The 13,132-nt window shown below is 47.8% G+C and overlaps 1 protein-coding gene across 1 annotated transcript in view; it reads left to right on the plus strand.

Moving 5' to 3' along the window:
* The window catches only part of GALNT10 (polypeptide N-acetylgalactosaminyltransferase 10), a 230,187-nt gene that overhangs the window by 211,431 nt on the left and 5,624 nt on the right, over positions 1 to 13,132 (plus strand). The window contains exons 8-10 of the mRNA XM_017960065.3: positions 1,276 to 1,383; positions 7,020 to 7,241; positions 10,337 to 10,453. Of these exons, the coding sequence (XP_017815554.2) occupies positions 1,276 to 1,383; positions 7,020 to 7,241; positions 10,337 to 10,453 (447 nt within the window). The remainder of the gene's footprint in view (positions 1 to 1,275; positions 1,384 to 7,019; positions 7,242 to 10,336; positions 10,454 to 13,132) is intronic.

The following is a 13,132-nucleotide window of genomic DNA, read 5'->3' on the forward strand; positions in this document are numbered from 1 at the left end:
TGGGCAGGAGGCCTCAGCTCTCACCCCATGGACCTCTCTATAGAATGGCTTGGGTGTCCTCAAACATGGCAGCTGGCTCCTCCAAAGCCAGCAGTCCCACAGAGAAAGGTGGAAGCCACGGCATCTTTATGACCATCATTTCTGCAGTATCCTGTGCGTTACACAGGTCAGTCCTCATGTGACTCACTGGGAGGCATCTACACAGGGGCAGAAATATGAGGAGGCAGGGATTGTGAGGCTACTTCGGAGGCTGGGGTCTCAGCTGACTGATCACTGCTGTGCCCTGTGTATGCACCAGGTCTTGCGCTAAACCCTTTTACACGCAGTAGCTCATCTTCCAGTCCTGCCTCCTCTATTTCTTTACAGGAAACCGAGTCTCAGAGAAGTTAAGTACCTTGATCAAAGTCGTAAAGTGGGTAAGTGACTGAGTCAGGATTCAAACCCAGGCCTGCCAAGGAGAGTCTGTGTAGGCTGGGCCCCTCAGTGGGTATGAGTCAGTATTGGCTGTACATGTTCAGATTTCCAAGTTGCTGTCAGCCCAGTGGGCAAACTCAGGAGCTCTCTGTAATGTCAGATACTCCTCCCTGGGAGAGGGACTTAAAGAGAACCATCAGATCCCACACTGCGGCAGGACCCAGCTGCACAGCCTAGCGAGGCCGACTCAGAGAACGCAGGGCAGGGAGGCTGATGGAACTGCTCCAGGGAGACCCAGCGAGAGGCTTATAGATCCAAGAGGAAAATAAATATGTGTCAGTAAATCTACGGAACCTGTGTGCCACCTTGACTACTTGTGCTGTGGCTGATGTCACTTTGTGACCACCAGGTCCTTCCCACTGATCCCCCAATGCCACCCTAGAATTCTCAACACAGCACTCCATAGCTCAGACTCTGAAGTCAGCTAAAACAGGGTTTGCATTTTGGCTCCACCACTTACTCTGTGACCTTAGACACATTTCTTAGCTTCTCTGAGTCTCCGTTTCAGCATCTGTAAAATCTTACTATCTACTTCATAGGTATTCTGATGAGACTTAAGTGTGGTTGTGCATGTGACCATCTTAGCATAGTGTGTGGCAATGGTAAGAACTCAGTGCTGTCAGCTGTTTTTACTGCTGTTATTATATTACTGTGTTTTCCCACGTCATTAGGTGTGTGATCTAGGCTTCAGTAGACAATCCAGGCTGATGCTTTTGCTGAGTGCACTAAGGGATGCTGGCCTGGAGGGATGGTGAACTGGAAGCAGAAACGTCATAATCTCTCTCCCTTCTTGCCATGCAGGTGTGGATGTGTGGGGGCCGCATGGAGGACATCCCCTGCTCCAGGGTGGGCCATATCTACAGGAAGTATGTGCCCTACAAGGTCCCGGCCGGAGTCAGCCTGGCCCGGGTAAGGTGGTGGCTTTCCTAGGGGGGAGAAGGGGTTGGCCTAGGACCACCAGCTGCACTGAGTCACCCTGGGGCCCTAGACTGTGTTACGTGATCTCTGGGTTTGAGGATGTGCCCCCATTCTCCAGGTGAAATCCAATTTAAAAGAACTCCCTTAAATCCCTACTTAACCATTCATTGGCTGTGTGACCTGGGGAGGGTTGCTTAACTCCTCTGAACCTGTGTTTCCTCCTTTGTTTAAAGAGAGCTAATTATTTCCAACTCTCAGCATTGCCAGGAGAATTAAGGAGGTGATACTGTTTCCCAAAGTGTGACAGAGGGGATAATCTTAGGCGGCAAACACAGGAACGTTTTCTTGTTCATGTGTTTTAAGATCATATGGATTCTAAATTAATGTGTATTCATGTAGCTAACCTGTAATTTCACAGATACTATTAATTAGCATACAGCTAAAGTAGGTGCAAAGTTAGATCAGAGGTGACGTAAAGAAACCTGTCAGATAAATATTAATACAGGTGGTGTGGTGTGGTGTGTTTGGGAAAGCTTGCGTATTAAGTTTCTGCAGGGGAAGTGGAGTTTATAAATGTCAGTGTCTTTCTCTTCTCCTCACCCCCTGTCCACTCTCACTGCCAAAACCTCTGCATGTCAAACTGTTTCACTGCCTTAAAATGGTTTGTATCAATCATTGCTTCAATTAAATTGGCCACTGACTGCACATGGAAATCTGTTAGCCAGAGTTTGTTTTTGTTTTTGATATTAAATGTATTGGGGAAAAAATAAATAAATCCAGGTGACCACAAAAGAAAAATGAAGAGGAGGGAGGGTCCCCAGAGGACAGAAAGAGCCTCGGGGAGGTTTGCGGGGAAGCTGGAAGGGACCCCCCAACCCTCCGCACAGCTTTGCCTCCGCGGAGCCTGTGAGCCCCGCCCCCGCCAGGAGACCCCGGTGCTGGCCGGTGGGCATTAGACCGCACTGCCTCCTGTCCAGGGCGCTGCCTCCTCCTCCCTCGTCACTTGACAACCTTGACGTGTAGAATTGTGGCTCCCGGGTCCTAGAAGAGCGTTGTCCCGTGACTTACAAGGAAAGCCGAGAGGCTCAAAGGGACCGCGCGTCTCCCCGAGCGCCATCCTTGGGTGGGAGCTGAGCTCCGGAAAGTGTCAGGGGCCGCGTGGAGGGAAAGGAGAGCCGGCAGTGCCCTCCAGTGGTAGCAGAGCCTAACGACGCCCTCAACAGCCATCTGCGCTGCCCACAGCCCCATCCGACGCCGGGGGTGGGTTCTAGGTTCAGCCCCTTGAAGCAGGAATCCCGTTCTTCTGAAAGGCCATTTGGCGATCACTGAGGAAGGTGCCAGGCGGGAAAAGAGCGCACTCTCTCTCGGTACGCCCAAGACTGCGACTCTTCCGGCTACAAGGGACCATAGGGACACTCCAACTCCAGACCAGGAGCAACCCTAAAATATTATTTTCCTCTGCACAGCTGTTATTGATAAGGCTCACCTAAAAATAAAAATAGCCGGGCGCAGTGGTGTATGCCTGTAGTCCCAGGTACTCAGGAGGCTGAGGTGGGAAGACCGCTTGGGCCAGGGAGGTCGAGGCTGCAGTGAGCTGTGTGTGCCACTGCACTCCAGCCTGGGTGACAAAGCGAGACCATGTCTCAAAGAAAGTTTGCTGTTGTTGTTGCTGCTGTTTTTTTAAAAAAGGCCCACCTGATGAAGAGACACTACCGCCTCCTGCTTGTTATAGAACCATTATTATAGATTAATTCAGTGGATAAGAGCTAACTGTAGTAACGCTTATAACAATTCCCTTCGAGCCAGGCATGCAAAACATTTTACTTATCTCACTTAATTCTCACTTGTTTTTAACGGATGGGGAACATGAAACATGTGATGCTGGCGATGGAAACGTTAAGTAACTAGAGCCAGAATTCAAACCCGTGTAGGTCTGACAGGTCCCTGGCACATAGCAATTGTTCCTTAAACAGTGACTGCTATTATTAGTGTTAGCATCAACATTAACAGCACTTTGGGAGGCCGAGACGGGTGGATCACGAGGTCAGGAGATCGAGACCATCCTGGCTAACACAATGAAACCCCGTCTCTACTAAAAATACAAAAAAATTAGCCGGGCGTGGTGGCGGCGCCTGTAGTCCCAGCTACTTGGGAGGCTGAGGCAGGAGAATGGCGGGAACCCGGGAGGCGGAGCTTGCAGTGAGCCGAGATCGCGCCACTGCACTCCAGCCTGGGCGACAGAGCGAGACTCCGCCTCAAAAAAAAAAAAAAACAATAAAGACTGGAACGTGTATTTAAAAGTCTTAGCTAAATTCTGTCTTTAGGCATTTTAACATATTTCTCTTTTAGCTGTCTGTACTGAAGCCGCGTCCTGTGTTTGGCTTTAAACCACTTAACAATCTGATTGGTGCCCCATGGCTTCTTCCCCAGGGACTCTGTGATCCATCTGGTCTGATTATGTGTAGGTTTACAGAACCACGGAGATGCCTGAATCAGGGGTGGCCTTTTAGTATGGTGACTAACAACCCTCAGTTACTTGCAGACCACATTTAAAATATTTGTTCAGTGGGCCGGGGTGGTGGCTCACGCCTGTAATCCCAGCAGTTTGGGAGGCCAAGGTGGGCGGATCACCTGAGGTCAGGAGTTCAAGACCACCCTGGTCAATATGGCAAAACCCCAGCTCTACTAAAAATACGAAAATTAGCCAGGCATGGTGGTGTGCGCCTGTAATCCCAGCTACTGGGGAGGCTGAGGCAGGAGAATGGCTTGAACTGGGGAGGCGGAAGTTGCAGTGAGCCGAGACCACACCACTGCACTCCAGCCTGAGTGACAGAGCAAGACCCTGTCTTGGGGGAAAAAAAAAAAAAGGTGCTCAATGTTTTAGTAGCCACATCCTAAGCCTTCTAGAGCATTGTCCCTTAGATGATCATTTTGATAGATTTGAGAGTTGTCCTGATAGCTGTGAGAGAGCCAGATAGAGAAACTGAGATTGTACGACTCTGGAAGGACAAACAGCCAGACAGCCTTGACTCTGGAAGGACAAACAGCCAGACAGCCTTGACTCTGGAAGGACAAACAGCCAGACAGCCTTGAGGTAGAAGCAGTTCAGGAAGGATGAGCAGTCCACCAGCTTGCCTGCCTCAGGGACAAGTAGCCAGTCTTACATTGTTTACTACACTTGCTGAAATCTGTCTTATCTTTGCCTCTGGAAAAAGGATCTTAGGGAAGGCAGTAACAGAAACTACTCAAACTTGGTGAAACAAAAATGGAGACTTACTCCAAGGATCCAGGCAAATCTCTATAATCCAAGCACAAGAAGTACAGCTGGGCCTCAGACGGGACTGGGACTCGGAAGCAGGAAGGTGTTGAGAGTAGGGGTATGAGGATCCCGAAGCCCACTAAAATCCCAAGCTCCTTTTTCTGTCTCTAACAAGGGGAGATGTGAGAGAAATAAGTGTAAAGTCATTTCCTTTGGCGCAAACAGTGAACTGTAGCAAAAAAAAGTTCAAAATCTGGGAGAAAGAGCTTTTCAAGCTATGTTTGGAAGATACAATTATGCAATATAAATTAAAATGGTAATTATAATAAGAATTAAAATATGATGTTATTCAATCCTTTAAGAATAACACTGGTAAATTTGAGTATCATTCTTAACCAGTCTGGCCATGGTTAGAGTGGCCGGACCTGCTTTCAGTTGGAGTGAAACTACAGCAGTTCCTCATTACCCCTGGGACTCAGACAGTGAGCTAAAAGAGCCTGGTGGGCATACTGGAAAAAGCAGAGGAAATACTGTGTTTTAGAGTGTTCATGTATACAATCTCTGTTAGGCCTTCAACTTCCTCTAGCACAGTTTTAAATTAAACACAGCCTTTTCTGTGCAGGGGCCTGGTGGGAATAAACAGTTCCTGAGCTGTTTTCTAACCCACTGTGGACTCTTCAGCACTCAGGAAGAACTAGGTAGCAACAAGGAAATTCAGCTGTTTCCTGGCCCCCAACTCAGAGCCAGCAAAATGGGGGAGCTAGTGAATTTTGTCTCCAGTGCGGGGGCCTCCCTCATGTTGGCTTCCTTCTCCATTACTCAAGAGTCAGCAACCTGTTTTTGTACGGCCTGTGAGCTAAGAATGGTTTTTACATTTTTAAATCATTAGAGGGAACGGGAATCGAAAGAAGAAGAATATTTTGTGATACATGAAAATCAAATTTCAGTATCCATAAGTTTTATTGGAACCCAGCCACACCATTTATATGGTGTCTATGGCTGCTTTATAGCTACATCAGAGGTGAGACCATATGGTCTGTACAGCCTAAGTATTTACTATTCGGCTTTTTATAGAAGACATTTAAACATTTGGGATCCCTGCCTGACCTGCTCCTAGAGCAGTCCTTCACACTGAGGTGCAAATGACTGATAACAGTTTCAAGTGCTAACTCCCCTTTACCTTTCAGAGGAAATTTTACATTGCAATAGGGAAAAAACTGAAAGCTGAAGAGTTAAAATTGGGAGGGGGGCAACAGCCAGGGGTTGACTAAAGATGTTTTGGAGCAGAGAATTTCCCCTGAACCCTGAAGTTTTGCTCTCAGATGTATCACATATCAGAAATTCTCACTGCGTGGGGTCTACACTGCAGATGGAATCAGGAATTTTCATCACATACATAAGAATTCCCTCTTCCTCTGTCCCCAAGTCTACTCACAAACAGTTTCCTCACCTGCTGCCTCTGCTTGCCAATTATGTGGCTGTCATTTTTAAAAACTGATTCTCTTTATGCTTCATGATGAAAGTAGCAGCAACCTTTGCACCTCAAAGGATTATTAGAAATTCCCACTTCCAAACCTTTTGGTTTCAAATTATCATTTGCCTTTATCACATAACTTGGTCAAAACTCTTAGTCAAAAATGACAAAAAGCCAAATCAAATTGGCCTAGCGAAGAGAGAATATACAGGCTCCTGTAACTGGAAAGTCTGAGGTAGCTCTAGCTTCAGACATGGCTGGATTCTGGTATTAAAAGGCGGAATGCATTCCTGGATCCAGCCCTCCGCTCTGCTTCGTTCTGGGTTGATTTCACCCTTGGACAGGCTCTCCTTGCGTGGAGGCCATATGGCCCAAGAGCTCTGGCTGTCATCCTGTCTTACCCAGCAATCCAAGCAGAAACAGAGCGATTCTTCCAATGGTTCCTGCAAAAATCCCAAGGCTGATGCCTGTTGATTGTGATTGGTGGGGCTCAGGGAATGCGTCTGCTGTTTGACTAGCCCCTGCACCAGGGGCACCTGTATTCACATTAGCCAGGCTGGGTCCATGCCTTTCCTCCTGCCACATGAGCTGACAGGGAGACAGGGTGGCTGCCCAGAGGAAAAATCAGTAGGAGCTATCACTAGAAGAAGAGGGGATGGAAGATGGGCAGGCAAAACAACAGCAGCCTATGGGCCAACTCTAAGCTGTGAAACCCTTAAAACATGCATAATGATACATAGAAATACAGAAGGCCTAAACTCATGGTGGGGCTGGGATTTCTGATGCAACATAAAATAAGAAGGGTTGACCTCAACCTGCCAGGACCCTTTCACCCCACTGCCTGGCTTTGGCTTCTTGGAGAGACTGACCCCTCCACTGCCTCTTGCCCCACAGAACCTTAAGCGGGTGGCTGAAGTGTGGATGGACGAGTACGCCGAGTACATTTACCAGCGCCGGCCTGAATACCGCCACCTCTCCGCTGGGGACGTCGCCGCCCAGAAAAAGCTCCGCAGCTCCCTTAACTGCAAAAGTTTCAAGTGGTTTATGACGAAGATAGCCTGGGACCTGCCCAAATTCTACCCACCCGTGGAGCCCCCAGCTGCAGCTTGGGGGGAGGTGAGCCTGGAGGGCAGGGCTTGCTCCATAATTTGCTGGGCATGTAAAATGCAAATGCAGACCCCATGTTGAAAAGGCAGAAAGTAAGTGCAGGGAGGAAAGACACGAATATAAAACTGTTTCCTTTCTTTCCTGGTCTCTCTCTAGCCTTGTCATGGTGTATTTTTACTTGCTAGTTAGTGTTCTCAGTGTAGAAAAATTAAAACTTTAAGTTATTAGCATGAATTTTACCTTTCATCTTTATATTATGCAGTGACAATTTAAAATGCAAATTAACAGCATGTAACTCATGTTCAGAATGAGTGAAATGACATGATCTGTATTTCCCACCTGCTGCAAGCATAAGTATTTCTCACCAGAACACTCTAAACATGGCACAAAACTAACTCCACTTGTTTTTACTTCACTTCTTGATAATGTGCATGTTCTTCCAATACTCTCTACCTTCCATTTACTGATGAGTAAGGAAGGGCTGGAATGCAAAGGAACTAAGGAGCCAGGTGCGGTGGCTCATGCCTGTAATCCTAGCACTTTGGGAGGCCAAGGCCGGAGGATGACTTAAGCTCGGGAGTTTGAAAACAACATTTTCCTATGGGAATCCTAGGAAGACCCTGTCTCTACAAAAAAAAAAAATTAGCCAGGCATGGTGGTACGTGCATGTAGTTGCAGCAACTTGGGAGGCTGAGGCAGGAGAACTGCTTGAGCCCAGGAGGTCAAGGTTCTAATGAGTTGTGCTCCTACCACTGCACTCCAGCCTGGTGACAGAGCAAGAGCCTGCCTCAAAAAAGAAAAGGAACTAGGGTTGCCCTATCTTTCCCTTTCCTACATAAGTTCTTGGCTAACATGGGGCAGTAACGCAAGTAAGAAAGGACATGACAGGACTTGTTGGTCATTCCTGCTTCTTAGGATGCCACTGCCCTTCTTAGCACACCCAGAGCGAGTTCTAGTTTGAGGGAAAGCAGGGCCTCTGGGACCCCCAGTGCCCTCACTTAGTCAGTGTCTTCACACATGCTGCATGCAGACAGGGCAGAGAGGAACAGCGTGCTTCTCTATAATGCACACGCTCCACTGTTCCATCAGATTTCACTTACAAAACAGTTCAAAGATAAAATTATTCAGAATTTCAAGACAGCAGCAGCAGAGCTTTAAATCAAGCCAGGCCCTCCTGAGCATGGGGCCCTGTGAACGCGGGCCATGGCGCGGCCCATGAGGCCCATGCTGGCCGAGGCAGACCGGCCTTCACAGGCAGATGAGCATGCCATCATGGGATCCTGGGTCTCCGGGCTGAGAGGACCTACCCATTCATAGATGGACAGGTTGGAGCTTGGAAAAGGGGAGCATAAGAGTTGGGGCTCTTTCAGAAGACCAATTTAAAGTGAAAACAAAAAAACGGGGGGAATATATTGTGTTTGACTCACATAAGAGCCTGGGGTAGCTATGGCTTAAGACAACCTGGATCCAGGGCCTCAAATGATGTCAGTCTCTTTTTCTCCTGCTGAACTCAGCTTCCTTTTGTGTTGGTCTCACACTGAAGGTATCAGAATGGCTTCCAGAAGCTTCAGGCTGACCAACCCCTACTGCTTGGCCAATCCAGCAGAAAGTATACACGTCTTCCCTAGTATACCAGTAAAGGTGCAGGAATCAAGTCTTATTCTTGGATCCTGCACCCATCACTGGGGCCATCGGGGAAGAGGGACAGCAAGCGTAGGATGGACACTACGGCTGGCCACAGGGTGCATGAGGAGCAGTAGCCCCATGGAAAGTCGGGGTGGTGTTACCAGAGGAAAGGGGAGAGACATGGTAGGCTAGCAGGAACACCAGGTGTGACTTGCTCAAATTCACACGGCAAATCAGAGCCCTGCCTGGCTCGGCTGCCTGACTAGCCTACCCCAACATCACCACCACTTTCCAGGAGCACTGCTGTGTGGACTTCCCTCATGAGGCTCTTTGGCTCTTTACCAGTTCGTGTTAGTTCAAGTCCTCCAAGAAGCAGATGCCACAGTGGGATTAGACACGCAAGAGATTTATGGTTAAAACACTTGAGAGGAAAAATGAAGACGCCTGGGGAGACTAGGAAAGCCACAAGACCACGACACTGGTCTGACCTCTGCGAAGGCACAAGGGAAGGAAGGACGGCTGGGGTAGGAAAAGTCCAGACTGCAGTAAAGCTGTAAGAAAGCTTTGGCCAGGTTAATGAAGTCCCCAAGCCAAATCACCAGCCAGAGGAGTTCAGCATCTCGCAAGAGTGGGTCTGCCTCACTCATTGGCTGGGATCCATCCATGGGTGGACACAGTGGTAGATTCAGAATACAGGATCTGGGTGCAATGAGACGCCCTGCAACAGGAAATTGGGTGGTGTATTTTCATAGCCACCACAGCCCCCTACCCCTCAGACAAAGTAGGATTGATATCTGTAAGGTAGGAACTATATGATGTGACACTATGCACCTAGCACAACAGCCTGCCCACAGTAAGTGCCCAGTCGGTATTTGTTGGCTAAGCAAGTGAGCAGCCTAGGGCTTCAGACTCCTAGCCCAGTGCTCTTGCTATCACACCCATCTTCATGGTTGAAGGGTAGGAGGCAACTATTGTTCTTTGGATCTCAGCAGGGGGTGAGGGGGCCTCCTGCCACCTCTTGCCATTCACCTGCCCTAAGGGACAGAGAGAGTCCATGACATACAGCAAAGGTTTCGTGTCCTTTTCTAGGATCTTTCAAGGTATGGTCCCCGGACCACCAGAACCTGGATCACCTGAAATGGGGGTAAAATCTGGTTCCTGGATCTGTTGGTTCAGTTTCTCCAGGAGTGACGCCAGGGAGTCATTTACCAACTCCTCACCTCCAGTCCCTTACCACCAACCCGGGACTCTGCATGCTGTAAACACAGCAGTGCTTTGAGGATTACACTCTGTGGACTGAGTCTTCCTTTATTGAGAGGTTCGAGGTACTTCCGACAGCCCAGGGCAAGCTTTATCAAGACGATTTCGAACTTAATCCAGCTAATGTCTCCCCCTTGGTTTCCCCTTTCACCTGGCAGGGACCCGGTGGGCACCTTGAGGCACCTCAGTGGTCCACTTCTTCCCTTTTTCCCTTTCAGATCCGAAATGTGGGCACAGGGCTGTGCGCAGACACAAAACACGGGGCCTTGGGCTCCCCACTGAGGCTAGAGGGCTGCGTCCGGGGCCGCGGGGAAGCCGCCTGGAACAACATGCAGGTAAGGGCCGCCCCTCGGGGACTGGCAGCCAGGTTTTCTGAAACGTCTGCCCCCTGGGGTGCTGACGTGACCAGCCGGGAGGGAGAGGCATGGGTCAGTGATAAGTGACAAGAGTCAGCCCCGGGGATTAGTTTTAAGATCCTCCTGAACACCCTGGAAAGGGGACTCCTTCACATTGCAATAAAACCATCAGTCTGGACCATTTTGGTTACAAATGATGGATACTCAGCCAAAATGGCCTTCCACAAAAAGAGCTTATTGTCTCATGTCACTGAAAAGCCTTGATGATGTTGCTGGATCTCTCAAGAGAGTGCTTCCCTCTCTGCGGGCCTCATTCTCACCTGGCTCTTCCTATACAGAGGCAGGTGTGGCCATCAGCAGCCCCGTGGATAGGCAGGCCCCTTCCAAGAGTTCCGGAAAAGCCCCGGGGCTCCCACGAATTGTGTCCCTGAGCTGATTATGCAGGAGGTGAGGAAGCCCTCATATTGATGAGGACAGAGCCATCATTTTTGGGAGGTGATGGGTATGTTCATTACCTTGACTCCTGGAGCCTCGGGGCATGGTCAGCCTCACCTGCTGGCTGGGTGGGATGCAGAGCGTGAGCCAGCCTGCAGGAAGAGCCACTGCTCAGACACAGTAGGCTCATGCCTGAAATCCCAACAGTGCGGGAAGCTTAGGAGAGGCTTGCTTGAAGCCAGGTGTTCGAGGTTACGGTGATTGTGCCATGCACTCCAGCCTGGGTGGAGTGACCTTGGGTTAAACAAGTATTTTTTAGATACAACAGCAAAAACACAATCCATAAAAGAAAAAAATTGATAAACTGGACTAATTCAAAATGAATAAAAAGCAAGCCACAGATGGGAAGAAAATGTTTGTAAAGCATATAGCTGATAAAGGACTTGTATCTAGAATATATGAATGAAAAGACTTGTATCTGCTCAAACTCTCAAAACTCAATAATTTTTTTTAATTTTAAAGTGGGCAGGCCGGGCGTGGTGGCTCACACCTGTAATCCCAGCACTTTGGGAGGCCGAGGTGGGCGGATCACAAGGTCAGGAGATCGAGACTATCCTGGCTAACACAGTGAAACCCCGTCTCTACTAAAAATACAAAAAATTAGCCGGGCATGGTGGCAGGCATCTGTAGTCCCAGCTACTCGGGAGGCTGAGGCAGGAGAATGGCATGAACCTGAGAGGCGGAGCTTGCAGTGAGCTGAGATCCCGCACCACTGCACTCCAGCCTGGGCAACAGAGCGAGACTCTGTCTCAAAAATAAATAAATAAATAATAAAGTGGGCAGACACTTTACCAAAAAAAAGTATATGAGTGGCAAATAAACATATTTAAAATGCTGAATTTCATTAGTTAATAGAGAAATAGAAATTGGCAATTACAAGGAAATTCCAGCACACACCTATTAAAAAGACTGACCATACCGAAGATTGGCAAAGATGTGGATGAACTGGACCTGTACGCTGCTGGTGGGAGAGTAAATGGCACAGCCACTTTGGGAAACTGTGGCAGTTTCTTAGAAAGTTGACCATTGAACCAGTCATTCCACTCCTAGGTATTTATCCAAGAGAAAGAAAACATATGTCCATACAAAGACTTGTACACAAATGTTCATAGCAGCTTTATTTTAATAGCCAAAAACTGGAAACCACCAAGATGTCCCATAACAAGGAACTGAAGTGCAAATTCAGCAATAATAAGCAATGAATTACTGACAAATGCTGTTAGGACATAGATGATTCTCAACAAAATTATGTTGAGTGAAAGAAATGAGACAAAAGAGAATGCATACTGTATGATTCCTTTATAGAAAATTCTAGAAATTGCAAACTAATCTCTAGAAACAGAAAGCAGATCAGTGGCTGCCCTAAGGACATGGGGGTTGGTGGAGACAGGAGGAGGAGATTACAGAGGAGCATGAGGATACTTTTGCGGGGTGATGGGCATGTTCATTACCTTGACTATGACGATGGTTTCTCAGTGTAAATGTATGTCAAAATGTATCAAATTGTACACTTTAAATGTGTGCAGTTTATTGTATGCCAGTTATTATTCAGTAAAGCTACCGAAAAAAAACAAAGGTTATCAACCAAATGGATCATGACTCAAACAGACTAACTGTGAAAAGAAATTGATAAGAATCCTAAGCGGGCACAGTGGCTCATGCCTATAACCCCAGCACTTTGGGAGGCCACGGTTGGTGGATCACCTGAGGTTAGGAGTTCAAGACTAGCCTGACCAACATGGTGAAACCCCTTCTCTACTAAAAATACAAAATTAGCCAGGTGTGGTGGCACACACCTGTAATCCCAGCTACTTGGGAAGCTGAGGCAGGAGAATTGGTTGAACCCAGGAGGTGGAGTTTGCAGTGAGCCAAGATTGCACTATTGCACTCCAGCATGGGCGACAAGAGCGAAACTCTGTCTCAAAAAATAATAATAATAATAATCCCAAGAACACTTGAACTGTGGATATTTGATGACATTTTGGACTTTGTAGTAACTACTTTTAGGTGTTATAGTGGCACTTACTGAAGTGTTTATACCTGACATGATATGATAGCTGAGATTTGCTTCAAAATAATGTGAGTATAACGATAGGGGTGGAAGTAGAGCTGCAACAACATTAGCCTTGAGTTGGTAACTTACTTTTTTTTTTTTTTTTTTTG

The sequence above is a fragment of the Papio anubis genome, chromosome 5 (assembly GCF_008728515.1).
Source record: "Papio anubis isolate 15944 chromosome 5, Panubis1.0, whole genome shotgun sequence".
NCBI lineage: Eukaryota > Metazoa > Chordata > Mammalia > Primates > Cercopithecidae > Papio > Papio anubis.